At 39.1% G+C, this 24,895-nt stretch overlaps 1 protein-coding gene across 1 annotated transcript in view; it reads right to left on the reverse strand.

The window, feature by feature from the left end:
* LOC122797901 (zinc finger protein 595-like) overlaps positions 1 to 23,296 on the reverse strand; it is a 143,689-nt gene extending 120,393 nt beyond the window's left edge. The window contains exons 1-3 of the mRNA XM_044066419.1: positions 23,177 to 23,296; positions 12,284 to 12,394; positions 11,574 to 11,687 (exon numbers count right to left, since the gene is read on the reverse strand). Coding sequence (XP_043922354.1) covers positions 11,574 to 11,687; positions 12,284 to 12,394; positions 23,177 to 23,296 — 345 coding nt within the window. The remainder of the gene's footprint in view (positions 1 to 11,573; positions 11,688 to 12,283; positions 12,395 to 23,176) is intronic.
* Between the last annotated feature and the right edge of the window lie 1,599 nt (positions 23,297 to 24,895).

Here is a 24,895-nt window from a genome sequence, read left to right on the forward strand (position 1 = left end):
TAATGGGTGATTTCAACTACCCCACCATTAACTGGGAAAACTACTCATGTACCAACTCTTTTGCTCAGCGTTTTCTGGAATTCATAAATTCCACCGCCTTGGATCAACTTATCCACACCCCCCACCAGGGGCAGCAATATCCTAGACCTGGTCATTACCAACATGGGCAACTGGTGTTCCATACCAGAGGTCAATTCCTCGTTGGTCAGATCCGACCACAAGCTAATCATCCTAGACATCCACATTCCGTCCACACCCCCCATTGGTGAAATCACCATAAAAAATTTCTCCAAAGCCAACTTCACGCTTCTTAAGACAGAAGTGGTAAACTTCACAACACCCATGCAGATGGACAATAGAGGTACAACTGCTGAACCCTACACAAATGCACTTTATAAGCACTTACACGAGTGCATGGATCATGCTATACCTAACAGAACCAAGATGCTATCCTCCAAAAAAAGGAATCCAATCTGGTGGTCCCCTGCCATAAACAAACTCTACAACAGAAAAAAGAAACTGTTGCAAAACAGAGTAAAATCCCATGATTGGAGGAACTCCCTGGTCAGCCTCAGTAAAAAGCTGAGATCTCTCATAAAATCCTCCAAAGCTAGTTATGAAAACAAAATCGCCACTGATTCTAAAGACAACCACAAAGCATTCTATAGCTATGTCAATGGCAACACTCAGATCTGCTCTGAGTTACAGCACAATGGCACTAAATATACAGAACCAACTGATGTTGCCAACATCCTGGCAGATAGGTTCAGTGCTAACTTTACCCCCTCTCACCCACTAAAGAGCCAATCTCTATACCGGAAGAATGCAAAGTTCCTGTAATCATGGCTGCACAGGTAAAAAACACACTCTCCAAAGTCAAGAACACAGCATCCATGTGACCTGACAACATCCCAGGCTGCATTCTACATGAACTACAGAATGAACTGGCACCCCACCTAAGTACCATATTCAATCATAGCCTCACCTCAGGCTTTGTGCCCATTGAATGGCACACAGCGATAGTCATCCCACTCCAGAAAGGGGGAGCCACCACGGACCCTGGGAACTACCACCCCATTAGCCTGACGAGTCTGGTTTGCAAGGCCATGGAATGTATCATCATGGAACTTATAAACAATGACATTGGTAATCTCCAAACTCTGGACCCCAACCAGTTTGGGTTTGTAAAATGCAGATCATGTCTCCTAAACCTGATAGACTTCTTGAAGCGGTCACCAAAGACATAGATGAGTGTAAAGTCATTCACACATCCCATCTAGATCTTGCCAAGGCTTTCAACACCATCCCCCACCCTGAAATTACAGATAAACTCACTAAACTAGATATAAACATCTATGTCACAAGATGGGTTGCCAACTGGCCCACTGACAGAACCCACACTGTGAAAGTAGCAGACTCCAAATCCGACTTCAGACCAGTGACAAGTGGAATACCACAAGGTTCAGTCCTGGGTCATCTCCTGTTTGGTATCTACTTCTCTGAAGTACAGGCTAACACAGAAGGTCTTTGGCTAACAAAGTTTGTAGATGACTGCAAACTAGGAGCCATAATCGAAACTCCTAACTATGTGGACATCCTACAAAAGGGCCTCATTTTAACAGATGCCTGGTGTCAATGCCATGGCCTCAAGCTCAATGCCAAAAGTGCACTGTCATCCCTTTTGGTAAAAACTCTGTACCCATGAACTACCACATAGGTGCATAGGTGGTAGTCTACTTAATACCGAAAGTGTGATAAGAAACCTTGGGACACAGGTGGACTGTAGTCTCTCCTTTGATAATCACATTGCTACAGTAGTCATAAAATCCTTCTACGTGGCACACCTCATCACAAAAGGTTTCTCATCCAGGAAAAAAGAGGTCATTGTTCCCCTCTACTCGTTACTCATTAGACCCATTTTAGAGTACAACTCCCCTTTTGGTATGTACCTCACAAGACATCTACAACAACTGGAAATGCCACAGAAATATCTCACAAAGAGGATTATTGGCCTCAAACAGATGCCCTACGCAGACTGTCTCACAAAACTCCAGCTTTACTCCATCGCACATCTCCAACTCAGAGGCGATCTCTGCCTAACATACACAGCTATGTTAAACCCAGAACTGTTGGACATGCTCCACTTAAAGAAATCCCAATCCCTCCAAGCTACACACTCTAGAAACCTAAACCTTGTCACCACAATAAACAGAACATGCTGCAGGGATAGATTCCTATCCTAGAGACTTCCCATACTCTGGAACAAGCTACCTATCTGTATTAAACAAAGCTCCTCATTAGCACTCTTCAAGAAAAATCTTGATGATTGGATGGGAGATAGGAAATTCACCCCGGGGATCACTTCTGTGGCTCTGCTCGACAGGGGCACAGGAAAATAATTTTCTTGGGTGGCAAAAGCCAGGGTACCCTTTTGGTTAGGCTTATATAGTCCCTAGGGCCAATAGCCTAGTACTTGCTGAAAATTTTACTTTATTGCGCCAAAGTGCTATGCTGTTACTCTGATGCTTACAGTGATGGATTTGAAGTCTTCTTAAGACACTCAGTCTTGCTGGCTGGATTCTGCTGGAATCAAAGTCTGGTTATAGTTACATTCACAGTCTGTTGCATACAGAAACTTGCAGAATATACACTGATGAGAGAATATACTTTGCAGCACCTGTCTTTAAGAGCAGTAACCAATAACTTTTATAATAAACCACACATACTTCTGTTACAGCTTCAGAAAATGTTCTACTTTACTTCTCATATAGTACAGATGATGTGAGAGATATAACATTTACCTCAGGACAAAATGTGTCCCTACCATTACCCCTAACATAACTAGATTTAATACAGACTTTATATATATTTTTAGTCAAACACACACCCTCTTGGTTTTGGAAAGATACTGCCTTGATGACGCAAATGCTGACCCATCTGTTCTTGTGCAAATGCTGATAAGTAAACTGTCTTCAAGGAAATGCCTTGTGGATTAGAAAAGCATATTTTTAAACTTTCTTAGAAAAACATGTCCTGTTGTCAGTTCTTTAAAGAAAGCAAATTACATTCTTGTCATGTCTGTAAGAAGTCAGCTTTCTTGATGTGTGTGTAATACACTCATAAGCAAGTTCCTTATTTTTTTAAGCCACAGTCATTTAGTATGGATGCTACATATTACTAAACTCTGTTTCTGCATTTAAGCAAGCTTTATCTTATTCCTTATTTAGGTTGCAAATTTATAGAAAAGTTACTTTCAACCTTAGTATATTGTTGAGCATAATCTTACACTTACTTATGAACCTATAAAAGAACAGCGCTCTGTTTTCATGAGTGTGCACATACCCCTATTTTAATAGTGAAGGTGAGATTAAGTGCCATCCGATTCTGTAACACCACACCACCCATGACAGTCATTTCTTGAGTAGTCAAATTAATGGATTCAAAAGTTAGAATTATTTAAAATTTCTAAGAGCTATGACTGTTTCCTCTTCACTGCCCTATAAGCTGGCATAATTCTTGCTTTAGAAATTACCCTAGCACCAAGGTCCATGTGAGCAAGTTCTTTAAAAGCAGCCTTTTGAACAGTATTATGATAAACCCAGGAGGCACACATTTTCCAACTTTGTTTGGAGTGTCTTTGTATCTCTTCTGTGATGAGCATTATGGATCCTACCTTCAGGTAAAACAGCCGTATGTCATATATCTGGCATAACATGACCTATATAACCACAACCAGACCAGTCTGTAGGTTACCAGAGATAAACTTGCTCTCCATAAATATAATAATACTCATGCAATGCTGCCACACCCTGCCCTTCAGCACTATCATAAATTCTCCAAGTGAAATTGCAAGCACTGTTTCCAACAAAAAGGGCTTCCATTTTTACAGTAGCAAGCATGCCCTTTACCAGTCATTGATAGATGAAAAGGGGGTAGGAGCATGTTTAACCTTTCAACTTTTAGTGAGAAAAATACTACAAAATGCAGTCTAAAGTGCTGTATCATTTACTGGTATAGGCTTGATGGAATATCCCCATCATGTGCAATAGGTAAACGCACAAAACTCCAACAGTCATTGCTATTGAGAGTCCTGCATAGGTGTACAAAGCAGTAGAAAAGTATTAATCAAGGTTGCCGTTCAGGTGTTCTTGATTCAATTTTAACTAAATGCCTGCCTCTGTTTTTAGTAATGCCTGTATGCCTGTTAAGAAACGGGTCAGTACTTATGGTTGCAGATGATGATGTCTTCATGGTTCTGGATGGCCAAAGCAAATAAACTAAAATAACGATGAAGATGATGGTAGCTGTCCCAATAACAGGTCCGTAAGAAAAATTAGCATGTTGGGGCAGGAAAGGGTTTTGGAGAAAATGCAAACATGGGTATTGAGTTGTTTGTTCATAGTCAATACAAAATCAATCACCAAATAATCTCTGATGAAAAGCTTTGAGTGCAAATGACTTCACAAATAAATTTGGTTTGGATAATACATTGTTTATGTCACTGTCCAAAAGGCATGATGAATCATTGGTGTTGGATTCCAAAGTAAGAAAAAAACACAGCAGATGTTAAAGAAGAAGGATCACATGCTTTTACTTCCAGGTCTGGTACAAAGGGTTACTCAACTGCATTCACTTCCAGATTCAATACAAATGGCAAATATGGAATCCAGTATGGAAGGCAAATAATTCATATTATGTTCTTGACTTGTCCTGGAGGCAAAACATCATTAGCTGTCACTCCAGATGTAATTGTATCCTGTTTTTTCATCTTGTTCTGCTTGCAATAGTTTGTGTTGGTTCATGTAGAATGATTTAAATGAGGGCTTGACTGCACCAATCATGAGGGAGGGTCTTCTCGACGTACAACACATGGATCCATATGGGGAGGTCATCACAACAGATGGCAGTAGCAGAGGTGAACAAAACCAAGTAGGGCTCCTTACATCTGGGGCTGTGTGCCTCTCTGGGAGTGTACTTTAACACAGACAAAAATCCTTGGGCTGCAACACATGACCTTCTCATTCTGTAGGTCACTGTAATGCCTGAAAGCAGAGTTATGGTAATTTTGCAAGACAGAACAGACAGTAATTTGCAATACAAGAAAACTGATTCTTTAATATCTTGTAATTCCAGATTCTTGGGAAGGGGTGTAGCAGGCATTCTCATAGGCCCACTCACAAGAATTTCATGAGGGTGAAAGGGGCTGAGTATGTTTCTCTGGGAGTGTACCTTCTTCTTCTTTCGGCTGCTCCCGTTAGGGGTCGCCACAGCAGATCAACGGTTTCCATTTCTTCCTGTCATCTGCATCTTTCTCTGTCACACCAACCGCCTGCATGTCCTCTCTCACCACATCCATAAACCTTATCTTAGGCCTTCCTCTTTTCCTGTTACCTGGCAGCTTCATCCTTAGCATCTTTTTCCCAATATACTCTGCATCCCTCCTCAGCACATGTCCAAACCAACATAATCTTGCCTCTCTGGCTTTGTCTCCAAACCTTCCAACCTGGGCTGACCCTCTAATATACTTATTCCTAATCCTGTCCATCCTCATCACACCCAGTGCAAATCTTAACATCTTCAACTCTGCCACATCAAGCTCTGCAATTCATAACCTAAAAAACAAAAGAACCACTGCCACAGATCACAAAGAAAACACTTTAATAATACAATAAAAACTCTGGTGCCTCAGCTCAAAAGCCTTCAAAGGAGTAAACACTCAGTAAAACACAACAAATATATATGCACAATTCAAGAAAACAATTATAGGTTCATAGGTAGGTACTAGGCTATCTGCCCGAAGGCATTTATAAGCCTAGCCAGAATGTGTTGGCCCCTGCGCCTCTGTCTAGCAGAGCCACTGAAGTGATCCCCGAGGTAAACTTTCTGTTTCCCATCCACTCGTCAAGATTTCTTTTGAAGACTGTTAGCAAGGAGCTCTGCCTGATGTAGATTGGGATCTTGTTCCAAAGCATGGGAAGTCTCTGGGACAGGAATCTATCCCTCCAGCACATCCTATTTATTGTTGTGGTGAGGTTTAGATCCCTAGAGCGTGTGGCTCACGGGGATAAGGTTTTCTTTAGGTGGAGCATGTCCATCAAGTCTGGGTTGGACATGGCTTTGTATGTCAGGCAGAGATCACCTCTGAGTAGGTGGTATGCAACCGAGTACAGCTGTAATTTCTTCAGTCGAGCTGCATAGGGCATCTGTTTGAGGCCAGTGATCCTCTTGGTGAGGTACTTCTGTGGTCTTTCCAGCTGTTGCCAAATGGGGCGTTGTATTCTATGACGGGTCTGATGAGTGATGAGTAGAGGGGTACAATGACCTCTTTTGATCCGGATGCGAACCCTTTTGTAATTAGGTGGGCCACATAAAAGTATTTTCTAACCACTTTGGCAATGTGATTATCAAAGTTGAGATTACTATCTACTTGGGTCCCCAGATCCCTTATTACGTCTTCCGTATTTAGGGGACTACCACCTATGTGGTAGTTTGTGGGTACTTTGTTTTTTCCAAAGGGGATGACTATGCACTTTTGGCATTTAGCTTAAGGCCATGATTTTGACACCAGGTATCCGTCTCAGTGAGACCCTTTTGGAGGATGTCTGTGTCAGTCGAAGAGTCAATTATAGCCCCTAGTTTGCAGTCGTCTGCGAACTTGGTCAGCCATAGTCCTCCTGTGCTTGCCTGTACCTCTGAAAAGTTTATGCCGAACAGGAGGGGTCCTAGGACTGAGCCCTGGGGAACTCCACTTGTAACCGATTTATCGTCGGACCTAGCTCCCGCAACTTTCACCATGTGGGTTCTGTCCATGAGCCAGTTGGCAGCCCATCTTGTGATGTAGGAGTTTATGTTCAGGCTGGTGAGCTTGTCTATAATACCAGAATGGGGAATGGTGTTGAAGGCCTTTGCGAGGTCTAGGTAGGCTGTGTGTACCACCTTTCCCTCATCTATAGCCTTGGTAACTGTCTCAAAGAAGTCCACCAGGTTCAGGAGGCATTATCTGCTCTTAACAAAGCCAAACTGGGTAGGGTCCAGTGTTTGGAGGTTCCCATTGTCTCTGTTAATGAGTTCCATGATGATGCGCTCCATAGCCTTGCAGACCAAGCTAGTCAGGCTTATAGGGCGATAGTTCCCGGGGTCTGTTGTGGCTCCACCTTTGTGGAGCAGAATAACCACTGCTGTGTGCCACTCTATGGGTACGTAGCCTGTGGAGAGGCTGAGTTTGAACAGTGTGTTTAGGTGAGGGGTTAGTTCGTTTTTGAGCTTGTGTAGGACGCAGCCTGGGACACTGTCCGGTCCCATTGATGCTGTGTTTTTGGCTTTGGAGAGGGCGGTTACATAACAATACATCAATTAATCAAATACTTCCAATCAAGATCCCTGTTTAACCCCATAGGGTCTAAAGTATTATATTTCAGGATGTAAATAGTTTCTTTATATAACAATGTATGTTTCAAACTGATCTTCTCCCCAACCTGCACATTAACTTGTTGCAAAATGGACCCTCTTAATAATAAAGCATCCCCTGCATGAAAATCTTTAAAATGTGCAGCCAGTGAGCTTTCTAAATGCATATTTCTAGCATCCCTAACATGTTCCTGAAAACGAACCCTAAATTTACACTGACTTTCCCCAGTACAAAACAACTTACAGGGACACTTTAAAACATAAAGAAAAATAATTAAGCACAAGATGGCAAATGGAACATTTCCCACACTTATAAGTGCCAACATTAATCTTTATACAAGGTTCTATACTAGGTAAAGGAAAAACAAATCATTTATATACTACAAAATTAGCTCTACTTCTACCATTATTGTAAGAAATAAGTGCAAATGTATTAATTCTATTAACTAATTGTCTATCTCAGAGCAACATAGGCCAATAACAGGTTCATAGGTAGGTACTAGGCTATTAGCCCTAGGGCCTATATAAGCCTAGCCAAACGGTACCCTGGCTTTTGCCACCCAAGAAAATTATTTTCCTGTGAAATAATTAGCCCTGTCAAGTCTTGAACCCAGGACTCTGTACACCATAGTCAGAGCTATGTACCACTACACCATCTGAGCTGTGTCATAATATTGTCATAAAATAATGTACCATGTTCAATCATAGCCTCACCTCAGGCTATGTGCCCACTGAATGGTGCTAACCGACAGTTATCCCACTCCACAAAGGGGGAGCCACCACAGACCCCGGAAACTACCGCCCCATTAGCCTAATGAGCCTGATCTGTAAGGCTATGGAACGTATCATCATGGAACTTATAAACAATGACATTGATAATCTCCAAACTCAGGACCCCACCCAGTTCGGGTTTGTAAAAGGCAGATCATGTCTCCTAAACCTGATAGACTTCTTTGAAGCATTCACCAAAGCCGTAGATGAGGGTAAGCTGGTTCACACAGCCTATCTAGATCTCGCCAAGGCTTTCAACACCATTCCCCACTCTGGAATTATAGATAAACTCACTACACTAGGTATAAATCCCTATGTCACAAAATGGGTTGCCATTTGGCTCAGTGACAGAACCCACACTGTGAAAGTAGCAGACTCCAAATCCAACTTCAGACCAGTGACAAGTGGAGCACCATAGGGTTCAGTCTGGGTCTTCTCCTGTTTCTTATCTACTTCTCTGAAGTACAGGCCAACACAGAAGGTCTTTGGCTAATGAAGTTCGCAGATGACTGCAAACTAGGAGCCGTAATCAAAACTCCAAAAGATGTGGACATCCTACAAATGGGCTTTGCTGAGACAGATGCCTGGTGTCAAAGCCATGGCCTCAAGCTCAATGCCAAAAAGTGTATAATCATCCCTTTTGGTAAAAACTCTGTACCCATGAACTACCACATAGGCGGTAGTCTACTTAACACCAAAAGTGTGATAAGAGACCTTGTGACACAGGTGGACAGTAGTCTCTCCTTTGATAATCACATCGCCACAGTAGTCAGGAAATCCTTCTATGTGGCACACCTCATCACAAAAGGTTTCTCATCCAGGAAAAAAGAGGTCATTGTTTCCCTCTACTCATCACTCATTAGACACATTATAGAGTACAATGCCCCTTTTGGTATGTACCTCACAAGACATCTACAACTACTGGAAAGGCCACAGAAATACCTCACAAAGAGGATTACTGGCCTCAAACAGATGCCCTACGCAGACCGTCTCAAAAAACTGTAGCTTTACTCCATCGCATATCGCCTACTCAGAGGCGATGTCTGCCTAACACACAAAGCTATGTCAAACCCAGAGCTTTTAGACATGCTCCACTTAAAGAAATCCCAATCCCTACGAGCTACATGCTCTAGGGACCTAAACCTTGTCACCACAATAAACAGAACATGCTGGAGGGATAGATTCCTGTCCCAGAGACTTCCCATACTCTGGAACAAACTAACTATCTATATCAAACAAAGCTCCTCATTAGCACTCTTCAAGAAAAAACTTGATGATTGGATGGGAGATAGGAAATTCACCCTAGGGATCACTTATGTGGCTCTGCTCGACAGGGGCACAGGAAAATAATTTTCTTGGGTGGTGAAAGCCAGGGTACCTTTGGCTAGGCTTATATAGGCCCTAGGGCCAATAGCCTAGTACCTACCTATGAACCTATAAAATAATGTCATAAAATGTCCGCTATTTGTAAATTCAATACATTATACATAGTAACAAAATAAATATTTCTCACTGCCGGCTCTCCTCATTTTTAGTAATATTATTATTATTACCATAATACATAGCCATCGTTTTCTTATTACTTAAAGTACTCTTAGTCTTATTTGGGGGCAGCCACTGTGGTGCAGCGGTTAGCATTACCACCTCACAGCAAGAGGTTCTCCAGTTCGATTCTTGGCTGGGGTGCCTTCTGTGAGGAGTCTGCATGTCCTCCCTGTGGTTGTGTGGGTTTCCTCCGGGTGCTCCGGTTTCCTCCCACATCCCAAAGACAAGCTGTAGGTGGACTGGACATTCCAAACTGGCCCTAGGCGTGAGTGTGTGCATGTGTGTGCCTTCTGTAGAAGGTTGGGCGCTGGGCTGGCAACTCAACATCGTAAAACTCCACTGCCAATCATGAGAGGACAGATGATCCGCTGTGGCCACCCCTAACCGGGAAAAGCCGAAAGAAGAAGAACTCTTAGCCTTATTTGATATATCATCCCTAACTTCATTAACATCCTGTTGTCTTTCAAACCAAACTTTACGTAAATTTTCTCTACTTCATTTATGTTATACCCTCTCCTAGTAAACTTTCATTAGTATCATTAGCGTCCTTTAAAAATCAACATTCTGACTACACAATCTACTTAATCTAAGCATGGTAATGCCTCCATTAAATGTACAGGGTGACAACCAGACCCATGTAAAAATACATTGCTCCCTATAGACTTCCTATAAATAGAGGTAACAATTTTTACTACTAGCCTTACCAATCAAAACTAAATCTGAAAAATTAACTTCAGTTCTTATCTGTTGCCCCTCAAAATGCAGTAAAAACCTAACCTATTATTTTGTAAATCTTCCACAAACTGATCAAATGTGTACTCTCTCTACATAAAAAATGAAATCATCAATAAAACAAAAATACTTCACAACATATTTATTAAAAAAACTCATGCCTATACAAATATTCCAGCTCAAATTTAGCCATCACTATATTTGCAGAACATGAGGGCAAAAGATGCCCCCATCGATGTATCCTGTTTCTGATGTTAAATCTCACCATTAAAAGTAAAAAAAAATGTTAGACAAAATATAATAAAATCTATAAAAAATTAGACTTGGGTGAATCACCCAAAAAATTATTCAAAGACTCTACCCTGTCTATATTGTATATTAGTGTACAAGCTGACCACATCAAGGGTCAACCAGTACATATCACTCTCCCATGATATAAAGGAGACCTTACCCAAAAAATCTTGAGAGTCTCTTACGTAAGAAGGAAAATTTTGTACCACAGGGAACAAATGACTATGCAAAAAATACCTACATTGTGCAAAAAGTACTTGTGAGCAGCTACAATAGGACAACCTTTCAACTTATCCTAAACTTTGTGTACTTTAAGAATACAATAAAAGGTGACCAAATTACAATTATCCACATTAAACTTTCTTTTGACATAATTTTAGTAAAATCTCCTAACCTGCAACCTTTCTGTAACAATAATTGATATGCACAGATGGCAATATTATACATTTCTACACTTGTTGTTTGTGTTTCGGCTTTTCTCGGTTAGGGGTCGCCACAGCGGAACTCCGGTCCGCTAATGATTGGCAGTAGATTTTCACGAATGCCGAGGTGCCAGCTCGACATCCAACCTTCAACAAAGGCACGCCCATTTATGCATGTCTTTCAAACGCCACCCAACCACGGGGAGGACATGCAGGCTCCACACAGAAGGCACTCCCCGCACTCCAGCCGAGAATCGAACGGGAGATGCTGCACCACTGCGGCTATACATATCTACACTACTTTTCATAAATACTTGCATTGTCAAGATGTTCATAACACATTTTTGCATATTATGTACAACTCATCACCACAATTTTGCCACCTTTATCTGCAGGTTTAATTACCAAATTCTTATTTCTCCTCAAATCCAACAAAGTTTCTTTCTTAGTCATATTATAACTGCTAGTACTACTGCAGTTCATCACCTTCCCATTCTGTAAAGCAGACTTGTGATAAATCTGCAAGACAGAACAGACAGAGATCTGCAATACTAGAAAACTGATTCTTTAATATCTTGTAATTCCTGATTCTTGTGAAGGGGTGTAGCAGGCATTCTCATAGGCCCACTCACAATAATTTCATGAGGGTGAAAGGGGATGTGTCTCTCTGGGAGTGTGCCTTAATGTACCCAAAATTTCTGGGCTGCACTTCATGACCTTCTCATTCTGTAGGTCATTGTACTGCAGGTAAAGCAGACGGGGTCCTATCAGAAGACCAAAGATGCATTCTGTCGAATGCATCTTGGTCAAACTGCAAATGTCGAAAACGCAAAATGACGAAGCGGCTTTTAAGTGAATTCTTTCCCTGGGAAAGAAGTCACTTGGCTGTTTCCATCACTTTGCCATTTTCGGCATTGTAGTGTGATCTCGGAGTTGGTATATTTAAGTAGGGGGGGCAAGGGCACAGTTCCCAACATGGGGGTGTGGTGGGCTAAGCCCCCCCACTTAAAATAGTGTTTAGTGTGTGTTTGTTTGTTTTTTTTGGGGGGGGGGCAGTGATTTTTTTTTTTTTTCCCTGGGAAAAAAATCGCTGTTCTGGTAGTTTGCTCATTTACGTGCTTGCTGTTTTGGGTTCGATATAACAGCGTCCGATCTTTTGATCGTTCGCTGTTATAACATAGACCCAAGCACACTTGTGATAATTCTGCAACGCAGAACACTGAGATCTGCAATACAACAAAACTGATTTGTCAATGTCTTGTAATTCCAGATTCTTGGGAAAGGGTGTAGCAGGCATTTTCACAGGCCCGCTCACAAGAATTTCATAAGGATACAGTTTTCTAGTAATAGTAACTGCACTTCTCATGCTTAATAAAACTAAAGGTAAAGCTTCTGGCCACCTAAGACCAGTCTCCTCACAGATTTTGGCTAAATGGGTTTTGATTGACTGATTAGCCTGTTCCACAATTCCTGAAGCTTGTGGTCCATATGGACAATGTAACTACAACTTAGCATTAAGAATTTTTCAAACCTGCTGTCTTACTTGACTAGTAAAATGAGTGCCCTGATCCGACTGACTACAACAAGGAATCCCAAATCTTGGAATCGGTTCTGTTAATAGTTTATTAGCTACAGCCTTTGCATCATTTTTCACACAGGGATACACCTCTACCAATCCAGAAAAAGTGTCAACAACTACTAATGCATATTTAGAGTTCAGTACTTGAAGAAGTTCAATAAAGTGTTATTATGTGGAAATGAACAGCCCCCAAGGCTTTTTCAGTGTTTGAATACAAAATTAGACACACTGTTTTTTTAAGCAAACAACACAAGTATTTAAAAAATGTTGAGCAACTTCTGAAAAATGGTGGGGGGGCATACCAATCATTGGAAATCTGTTTTATTAATGCATTTTTGCCCAAATGAAAAGGTAAATGGTAGGGTTTAATCAATTGAGTTAAGAAATGTCATGGGATTGTGAGTCGTTCATCCAGGTATTGCCACAAAAGGGCTGGAGACCAACTGCAGCCATCACTTATGCACCTCAGTCTTTCAAAGTCCTCTTTCTAATTCTGAAGAGGTAACAGCTCCTACAAAAAATAGTGTTAGTGTTGTTTAACTGCTGCAAAAATAAAGCCTGAACAGGATAAGTCAATCCAGCTGGTCTTACTGTGACGTCTGCAAAACTATTTCCCTTAGTTATAAAGGAATTGTCACTTCTATATGCGGCACATTTAACAGTAATTTTCTTTGATAATAGTAACACATATAACAAATCATTAACAGAAACAAAATTTTTAATAACAGCTCCTGCTGAAGTCAAATAAGCTTGTTTTTTCCAAAGTATACAAAAATCTTGAACTGCTCCATAAGTATCACCAAGTCTGTAAAAATGGTTACTGATTGATCTTTGCCCTTCTTACAGGCTTCACTGATGGCTACAAGTTCATCTATTTGAGAAGACACATTTCTATTTAATTGCCTAGTTAGCAAAATTCTGTCTTGTGTACAAATAGAAAAGGCTGATATAAGTTTACCATCATCTCTTTGAACACAGGAGGCATCCACAACAAGAATTAGATCTGGATTATGCAATGGAATGTCTTTTAAATCTAACCTAGGAGGAACATAGCATTACAAAATCTACACAGTTGTGAAGTTGTCCTTCATCAGCTGTAGGATTAAAGAAGCAGGGTTAAGTTGTGGACATTGAACAATCTGTGAAAAAGGGTTATTAAGTAAAGACAATTCATACTTAGACAATCATGCTGCAGACAAGCATTGTGTTTCAGTCTTTAATAATAATGCCTTTATGGAATGCAGAACTGCCACATAAGTCTAATGCCCAAAAGTTAGAACAGCCACCATTTCCACTAAGCCCACCACCATGGCCACTGCCCCAAGGCAGTGGAGGAAGCTGCTGCTATAGGATCAAGATTCATATTGAAGTACGCAATCGGTCTATAACCATCATTTCCATGTTGTGCTGATAATCCTAAGGCTGCTTTACTCCTTTCACTGCAGAACAAGAAAAATATTTTACAATATTCTGGTAACCCAAGTGCAGAAGGGTTTAAGAGTAATGTTCTCATTTGTACAAAAGCTTGTTCATGACACTCTTGCTAGGGTAAAGGTTTAGGGGTAACCTTCTTTATTAACTCTGATAAAGGTTTCATGACTTCTGCATAATTAGAAATCCATTGTCAATAGTAACCTGTTAGTCCCAAGAAGGCTTGGAACTATTTTAATGTAGTAGGGTGTGGTGCAGTTTCAATCACAGCAATGTGTGAGAGCAAAATCTGTCTAGCATCTTCTGAAATAAGATGTCCCAAGTCCGAAGCTGCAATTTCCATAACTGCAGTTTGTCTTTATTGACCTTAAATCCTTTGTCAGAAGGAAAATAGTACCCTGTTTGCAGTCACTTGGGATTTTTGAAGTTAAAAATAAGTCATCTACATAATGAATTAGAGTAGAACTGCAAGGAAATTTAACCTTGGGTAGAAAAAGGATAGGTGATTCTACATATCCCGGTGGTTGTCAGTTCTAGGTGTACTATTGCCCGCTACATGTAAATGCATGATATTGGCTATCTAGACATATAGGGATAGAAAAGAATGCAGAGAAAATAGCTGTCTGGAGCTTAACTAAACAATCCTATCTTTGTTTGTGATTTACTGTGGAGTGGTATTTTACATTTTATTTTTTTACACTTTTTTTTACTGTTTGTAGGAGGGAATGGATAGCTTAATGACAATAAGATTTACTTTGGTTTATATTTTGTTTTACCTTTAATTTTCACTGTTGGTTGTTAGAAAGTGGATAGGTTTTAGACAGGCAAGCTCTGGCCATCCCAAGGGGCCTAGTCAGTTATAAATTCACACAGACCACAGAGAGGACAATCCAGAACTTATCTAAACAATCCTGTCTTGGTTTGTGATTTATTGATCTTTACTGTTAAAAAGAAGTGCACCTGCTAGCAAGATTGAGAGGAGCTTCTTGGTGCGATGTAAAGGAATTACAGCTTTTGTCGGACTTTCAGAACTTGTACGGTCAGAACAAAACTTTACTGTACTTACGTTAGTATTTAATTGTATATTGCTTGTGTGATTTTTCTTATATAAGTTGATTTAAGTTCTCTTTGAATTCTGTTGTTACTGATTTTGATTTTTTTTCTTTTATAATGTTTTATTCAACTGAAGCTGAATACGGATTCCTTAAATGAGTAGGCCATTAATGATTTGCAAAAGCACAGCTATCTTGTACAGTGTAATAAATTCTATGCATATTTCAAGGTAACAGCTGATAACAGTGGTGATCTGTGTTCCTTATATCAAAAGCTGGATGATTTGCTTACCGTTATTAGAAGTAAATCTAGACTTACTGATGACAATTGCACTTGTGCAACTGGCACGGCGTGGATAACTGTTGTTACACATATTAATGACTGGACTTCTTCTTCTTTCAGCTTTTCCCAGTTAGGGGTCACCACAGCGGATCACCTCTCCGCTCATGACTGGCAGTGGAGGTTTTTACAGTGTTGAGTTGCCAGCCCGGCGCCCAACCTTCCATAGAAGGCACACACACGCACGCACTCACACCTAAGGCCAATTTAGAATATCCAATCCACCTACAGCATGTCGTTGGGATGTGGGAGGAAATCGGAGCACTCAGGGGAAACCTACGCGTCCACAGGGAGGACATGCAGACTCCGCACAGAAGGCACCCCAGCTGAGGATCGAACTGGAGAACCTCTTGCTGTGAGGTGGCAACGCTAACCGTTGCACCACAGAGGCTGCCCTGACTGGACTGGTGAGATAAATAATGTTAGGCAAAGGGCAAATAATGCACATTTATGAAATGATGTGTCTGTTGTCTTTAACGATCATTCAACCCTTGTGAAACAAGATGATGCCCCAGACAAATTTGGAATTCTTGATGCAAATATTCAGCAATCTGAGGATTCAGTGTGTTTAGAAAGAAACAGAAAAGAAAGAAAGGAAAAAGTTCACAACAAATAACCACAAAGAAAAAGAAACTGATAAATGTCTGTAAAATAAAGAGAATGCATACTAAAAAGGACACTGCTTTGTTATGTGATGCACAGATTACATGGAATCATAATACTTTTCTACCAGAAAACCTTCAGTCTATAGAAAAAAAGCATAATTTTTCCAAAAGAGAAGGTAGAAAAAAAGAGGCAAGGGGCAGGTGAAAAGGAAAAAATCAAAATTGAACATGGAAGGATTGAAGAACATTGTAAGAAGAAAAAGAGAAAGACAGATGTTAACTATATGGCTCAAGCTATGGATATACAAACCATCTGGATGAGAATTGTATGCTTGCAAATTTAATATGCAATCAAAATGGTTGTATTAATACGACTAATGGGATGAAGATCATTACTTTGTAACAACTGACTGAGCAGATATAACTGTATCAGAAGTTCAAGATTCTTAAGATCTGGTCAAAAAAGATATTCTTGTAATTGGAGGTTCAATTATTAGAGGACCCGATACATACAATTGCAGAGAAGATAATGAACATCAAATAGTGTTATGCTTGCCAGGAGCAAAAATAGAAGATGTAAGAAAAGCCACGGAACTCCTTAATGTAAGCTAGTATGGATCTGTTTTTATTCATGTGATCAACCAAATGATCTCATCCGCAAGGACTCTCTGACTGTTAGTAGGCTGCTTGGCAGCCCTCTTGCATAGTATAGCTTGTACTGCTGTTAGGATGAATTTTTCACAAATCACACATAGAAAGGGTAGTCAGGTCACCGTGAATGAAAAGATTTTTTGGGGTAAATATCTACAAGAAGAAAATGCCTTGTTTTAAAAAATGGAAATTTGTAGAACATCCAAGCCTAGTTTAGGCACACATGTTCAGACAGGATGGTGTGCATTTGTCAAGGTGAGGGAAGAGAATTTTAGCAGCAGATATTTTGCAATATTTAACAAACACTTGGCAGTCCTTCCGCGGTGGTGCAGCGGTAGCACTGTTGCCTCATAGCAAGAGGTTCTCCCATTCGATTCTCAGCTTTGGGTTGGGAGTGCCTTCTGTGTGGAGTCTGCATGTCCTCCCCGTGGTCGAGTGTGCATTTGAAAGACATGCGTTGAATGGGCATGCCTTCTTTGAAAGTGGGGCGTCGGGCTGGCAACTCGATGCCATAAAACAACTAACTGCCAATTATTAGCGGACCGGAGTTCCGCTGTGGTGACCCCTAACCGGGAAAAGCCAAAAGACCACCAACAACAACAACAACAAACACTTGGCAGGATTTGTGCCAGGTCAAACATTTTAGTTCACAAATAGCAACATTTTTATGCATCTCTGATGGTTGTTAATGCTAGAAGCATTGATAATTAAGTTTTTTATTGGAAAATTTGCTATGTTTGCACAAGATTGATGTTGTCTTTGATTGTAAAACATGTTTAAAGAGCAATGACTGGAAACCCGTTCTGTTAGGGTATAAATGTTTTTACTGTAACAGACATTCTAACAAAAAACAGGTGCAGGTGTTTTGATAGGGATTAAATATAAACCACACAAAAAGAAACAGACGGCCTGGAAGCTCCCAAAAGGAATCCTAGAAACGAACCAAAATACAATGCAGCAAGTCTGTCAGCCAGATAATAATCCAAATAGTCGAAGTCAAATAAAAGTCTCTGTAAAAAGCCACCAATTTATTTAAGCCTTAAAAATATAGCTCAGTCCCAAGACCAACTTCTTCAGAAATAGTTAAATGTATCTACACCAAGTTACAAAATGGCCACCTTGACCTTTAAACTCTTACATCCATGACATCACTTCCCTTAATTCACCTTTAAAGGGATACAACATCACTACATATAATGAACATTATCCTGTCTCTTTCCTTACTTTAATGATATCACACTAAAATATAAATGAACATTGCAATAAACCATGATTACATTGATAAAAAACATTTTCTAAAAAAAGGGAAAAAAAGTCACTACTGAAATAACATTGATAAAAAAACAATCATACTTTAACCTACAATTGACTACAATTTCTAAAATAAATATAGTGACATAAAATGCATGGATATGCACAAAATTTCACATAAGCGACATTTTAGACTATAATAAGGGGTGTCGGACAGTCAATGAGACTACCTCTCCAGGCTCTTTAACTTTAATATACATGCTATTGACAGCATGCCATTTAGACCCGGAGATACAAATGCTCTGAGTCTCAGCTGCCAAAGCAATTCCTTCCTTTCTAACAAAAGTGAATCCATCCCCCTTCCATGCTTAAGGTTAATTGCCATGAAATTAAAACCATGCTCAGGGTGCTCGTGAATATATTTAGCCAGGGCATTTTCTTCCTTATTCTTCTTTATGGCATAAGAATGTTCATATATACATTGGCATAATTTCCTGTCCGTTTTCCCCACAAAAAAACTCGGACAGGAATTACATACTGCTACATATATAACATGGGAACTTTTACAATTGTATCTTCCTTTAACTGTATAAATGCTATTACGTATAGGGAGTTTGAGCCCCGTTTTGACAAATCTGCAATATCTACATGAATTACATGTGAACATTCCAGATCTTGTGTTTGATACTCCCGAATAACCTTCTAAGATATTCTTTAAGCCTGGGCCTTTTCTATAGGTAAATTTTACCTGTTGACCTAACTGCTGTAATCCATCAAACTCACTGATTGCAACAGCCCAAAATCTTTTAATGAAGGAACTTATTCCTGGAGCATCCAAACTATAGGTCATTACAAACCTCATGGACTGATTGATAAACTGAGAATTATTTTCTGACTCATTATGTACATTCAATACCCCCTGATATGACTCCAAGAGCGGTTGGTAAACACCAGATCTTCTCTTATGTTTTACCTCCATTACCAGCTCTACCAACATGGGGGTCGGGTAGCCTCTATTGAAAAACAATTCTTTAATTCTTTCCATTTCCAACATAAAATCAGCATACAAGGTAACCATCCTAGCCGCTCGGACTAATTGTCCTTTTTTTAGAAAATGTTTTTTATCAATGTAATCATGGTTTATTGCAATGTTTATTTATATTTTAGTGTGATATCATTAAAGTAAGGAAAGAGACAGGATAATGTTCATTATATGTAGTGATGTTGTATCCCTTTAAAGGTGAATTAAGGGAAGTGATGTCATGGATGTAAGAGTTTAAAGGTCAAGGTGGCCATTTTGTAACTTGGTGTAGATACATTTAACTATTTCTGAAGAAGTTGGTATTGGGACTGACAGCTATATTTTAAGGCTTAAATAAATTGGTGGCTTTTTACAGAGACTTTTATTTGACTTCGACTATTTGGATTATTATCTGGCTGACAGACTTGCTGCATTGTATTTTGGTTCGTTTCTAGGATTCCTTTTGGGAGCTTCCAGGCCATCTGTTTCTTTTTGTGTGGTTTAGAAGTTTGTTTGAGTTTCCATTTTCCTTGAGTTTGAGAGGGATTAAATATAGTTTTGAGATTATTGCATGTTCGATGATAACACCAATACTACAGACTGTGTAATGATGACAACAAAGACAACCCTGGAACATATAACAACTGTTGGAGTGTACAGACCACCAAAGTCAAGTGCTGATGACCTAGAGGAATTCACACATTTCTTGCATGAAACACAGGAGGGAAGAATAATATTAGCTGGGGACTTAAATTTACCAGAAACAGACTGGAATAATATTGATTCAACAACATTAGTACGGAAATTATTCACAATGTATGTTCTGGAAAAACAACTGCTTCAGATTGTAAAAACACCTAACCAGTGAATGGAACATACTAGACACTGTTTGTATTCCCAAAGAAGTTATGGTTACTTCACGTTTTATCATTGTTGATGTGCAGTGATCATGGGGTTATAAAGGTTAATTTGTTGCCATATAATTCTGCCAAACTGAAATCTAAACCAATGCACAGAAGATTAATTACAGATAATATGGAAGCAAAACAGTCACTATGTAAAATTAACTGGAGTGAGGTGTTCAGTGGAAAAACTGCAGATGGAATGTGAAAAACTTTGAAAGAGAAATTAAGTGCAAAAAATAAAAAAAAATGTTTTAACATCAGGATCTAGGCATACAATGTCGTGGATACTCTTCCATAAGAACAAAATACCTCATTGAGGTGAAAGACAAAATTAAAGAAATAGAAGACAGGTCAAACTACAACACTGAAAAATGAAATAAACCAAGCTGGACACACAAATTAAGCATAGTGTAAGACAAGATCAAGAAAAATTTGAAGAAAATTTACATAAAGATATTGATCATCATAGGAAGCTTTTTTATAGATACATAAGATGTGGAAGGAGTAAAGACATACAAATTGATAAACTGTGTGTAGATTCTAAACTTTATTCTCAGTCACAACAGATTATAGATATATTTACAAAAACTTATGCAAAACAGTGTGGCTCCACAAAGGTGGTGATAAGCCATCCTAGTGACACTCAGGTAACCCCAGATACTGGAATCAAATTAGATTATATTGAAAAAGAACTGTGCAAACTGGATCCAAACAAAGCACAGGGAGAAGACGGAATTAGTAACAATGACCTGAGAACACGTCACCAAGAACTTATGGTACCATTATATTTATTATTCACTAGGTCATATAAATATGGGGGAGATTCTCAACATTGGAGACATGCACTTATTAAACTTGTATTTAAGAGAAAGGGGAGTAGGACAAACCCTTAAGTTTACTTTTATGTTGTAGAAAAATAATGGAGAAGGTAATATTGGATAAGTTATTGTCAGAATTGGATAGTTTGGGACTTGAAACCATATATCAGAATGTATATGTTGAAAATAGATCTATTACCACTGGTAACATGATGTTCTATAACAATATAGTAACAGCTTTGAATGAAAAATTATGCTGTGATGTAATTTATATAGATTTAACTTCAGCATTTGACACGGTCATACACAAAATGCGGATCAATAAATTAAAACAAATAGGTATCAATATGCTCTTGATAAGATGGATAGCTGCATGGCTTACAAATAGGACATGCAAGTATCATACAGAAACTGGAGAGGTGAAGCTCTTGGTTTGAGTTACAGTGTCCCACAGGGCTCTGTCCTAGGCCACTACTTGTTTAGTATCATTCAGACCTAACTTTTTCATCTGAAGTGCTCTACAATGTATATGCAAATGATCTGAAATTGGGTAAACTGATTACAAGTGTTACCGATAAGGCGTGTCTGCAAAAGAACTTGAATAAATTGATGATTTGGGCACAGGATAATAATACGCTGATAAATACATCAAAAACTAAGCATATGAGATTTGAGAGATATAAACTGAAAGGTGAATATTTAATACAGAACCCAGTGATTGAAACTGTATATTCATTTAAGGACATGGGTATATGGATAGATCCAGCTTTGAGTTTTTCTAATCTTATCAACTAATTGCTTAATGATAATTATAGAACTATAGGTTGTATAAAAAGATTTATAAAGTCTAGTCATTCAGAAATTATGAAGTCATTGTTTGTTAGTTACATCAGAGCCACACTTGAGTATGGAATAACAATATGGAACCCTTATAAGAAAACAAGCATGAGTAAAATGGAAAGAGCACAGCCGAAAAATACCAAGAACATCCATGAATGCGAAAATTTAAGTTAGTAGGAAACACTAAAATATCTGAACTTGTACAGCATCTTTTATACATATCTAAGATGAGATCTTATTTAGGTATGTACAACATTTAGAGATAACTACCTCTGGGAATGTTTGGGGTCATCAAAACGTAGTAGAGAATCATTAGACAACTTATGTAGAAGATGTTATAGGAATGAGAAGTGTACTAATTGGAACAGACTACCAAATTACTTAAAGCAAGTACTAGTTTAGATATTTTTAAGGCTAGCCTGGACACTTATTATTGGAACAAGTGTTCTGGTATATTGGTAGGCTAAAAAGGCATTAATGCCCATGCTTGAAATATCTGTATGTATACATATATGTAGTACAGTGAAGGTTGTTGTGTCTGATGGAACAGAGCTCAGTACTGCTGCAGGATTAGGGATTACTGGAAATGTTATGCTACTACTGTGTTCGCTTCTCATAAATCTTGTACAAATCTATTTGTATTTTTCCCTGGTTTCTTAACTGGTAAAATAGGATTGTTACACAACCCTGAGTCAGGACAATAATACCTTATTGTAAAATGGCAGAAATAGCAGGTCTGACTCCTTTTCCATTTCTACAGACAAATAAACCAAAAAGTAAAAAGGTCACACAGACAAACTAATTATTAAAAACTACAAAAAAATCTAGCCAAGCTATGGCCAAGTAGGTATATGGATGAGATCATACAAAGGCCAAAACCTGCATGTCCACAGCCAGTGGTGTTTGGCTTTGTTGGCTTGAATCTGTCCATAAAGACTTAAAAAGCAAAAAATCAGGGACATTGAGAAGCCATACAGCTGAAACACGTGATGGTCTTAATGGGTCATTTGGATACTGCATATCCCATGGGCCTCTATTACAGGAGGTTTAAGGTATCACGTAGTGAAAACTCTAGCTTGGCTAGGTTGTTTTGTAGTTTTTACTGAGTGGCTTGTCTGTGTGACCTTTTTACTTTTTGGTTTAGTTGATAGTTGAGATATTTTGTACACACCTTAATGGTTATGAACATCAGATGGGTTTAAAGACCCTGTGTTTCTAGAGTATAGCCAAATAGTCCACTTATGCTGTGCTGATGAGATCATAAAAAGGTGAAATGTGCATATCCACAGCTAGTGGTATTTGGCTTTGTTGGCCTGAATCTATCCATACAGACTTAAAAAATAAAAAGTCATAGATATTCAGAAGTCATGTAGCTGGAACACTTGATGTCATTAAGGGGTCCTTTGTATATATCCCATGGGCCTCTATTACAAGAGGTTTAAGGTATCACACACTCAAAACTCTTAGCTTGGCTAGATTTTTTTAAGTTTCTTCTGAAAAAGGATACTGAACTACCGTAGGCAGGTGCTCACAGGCTTTCAATGTTATACGCACAGGTTCTGCATCTTTCAAAAGTCCTATATCATGTTCATGGGTAGTACAGAGCTGTAGAGGGATTACTTTTAATTTCTCCATATCGGAATTTTCTGCACCTTGTTCTGATGTTAGATGAGAGAAAAGGGCATCTTCATCTCTACAGAGGGCATCTTCATCTCTACAGATGTTATTTGAATATAACCCTAAAGGTTCAGAGGAAATATCTACAAATACACCATCTGGTGTACAATAAATGGCACATTGTAATATACATAATAAATCTCTATCAAACAGATTTAAAGGGACAGAATGTCCTACAACACAATCATGGTGTTTTTTTTTAGTAGGCCGATTTTAAAGTTTACAGGTTTTGTTTCTGGATAATCTAAAGGGACTCCTGCACACTGAATTAGTGGAAAGTGTTCAGCATTTGCTGAAGTAATCATAGATCTACTAGCTTTAGTATCAATGAGAAATGAGAAGGATGGGTTTTGTACTGTAATACTGACAAAAGGACCATTTTGGTCCACTGGTACCAAGGGAAGTAACCGTGGATCCTGTTCTATGGCCGTCCCAATGATTTTGTTGCCACACTAGTGGCGTGTGTATGGGACTTAAGTTTCCATGCTTGCTCTATACAGGAGGCTTTCTTTCAGTCTACTGTGGTTCTTGAACATTTGGCAAATTTTCTGCTCTACAGATAGTGGGCACTCATTTCGCTAATGTCCAGAATGACCACAATTAAAGCAGGTACTTAAATTTGGTGATTGTGGTGTTGCAGGGTGATAATAATTTTGCTGATACTGTCCTGGGGGTTGTGTTTGGAAAAATCTGAATTTTCCTCTTTCCCCAGGACTACTTCCTATTCCTCATCCCAGAGAGTAGATATCAAACTGTTGGAGCTGAATGTCAACTAACTTTTTATTTTATTCATTTTCATCACCAAGTGTATTATCTGTTACATGTTGTGCTTGATTCACAATTTCATGAACGCCTAAATTTGGCCAGTTTAAACAAAACTTTTAAATTTGTTCTTGTTATTCCTACATACTTTACAAAACCCTCTACAAAAGATGCTGACAGCCTGCTGGCTGACATACCTTCCATAGGTTCTCAATGTCTAGAAATAGCTTCAAAGGTTCTGAATGTTTAGAAATGGCTTCAAATGCATCTACCAAGTGCTACAAATAAGCACCAGAGATTCATTTTCTTTTTGCCAACAGCTTTCATTCTTACCCATTTAGGAGTTGGGGGGCATGCTCTGGAAACAGCTGTTAATAAGTTATTACTGGAAGACGGAAATCCATAATCTGCATATGTTGTGATGCTTTTGTCGCTTGTCCAGTCAGGGTAAAACAGATGAACAGTTGTGGGTTCAGTTCAAACAGCTTTATTATATACAAACACATCAGGACTGAGGCTTAGTTAATTAAACTTAAATAAACTTATAAACAGATTGACTACTGCACTCATACATGTTAACACTTTGTATATTCTCTCAAAATGGCACTGCTGCCTGCACATGCTCTCTATTTATATAAACTTGCCCTCACTTTGAAATGCTTCTTAAAGTTACAACACACACTCTTCTACAGTTTTCACCTATATTACTTTTTCCTATATTTTTCTAAAAATATCAGGGGTGTGGAGGCTTTCAATGCTGGTTTTAAGTCTTCAGTTTTTGGATTTTGTAACTCT

The sequence above is a fragment of the Protopterus annectens genome, chromosome 3.part1 (genome assembly GCF_019279795.1).
Source record: "Protopterus annectens isolate FY-2018-M chromosome 3.part1, PAN1.0, whole genome shotgun sequence".
Lineage (NCBI taxonomy): Eukaryota > Metazoa > Chordata > Ceratodontiformes > Protopteridae > Protopterus > Protopterus annectens.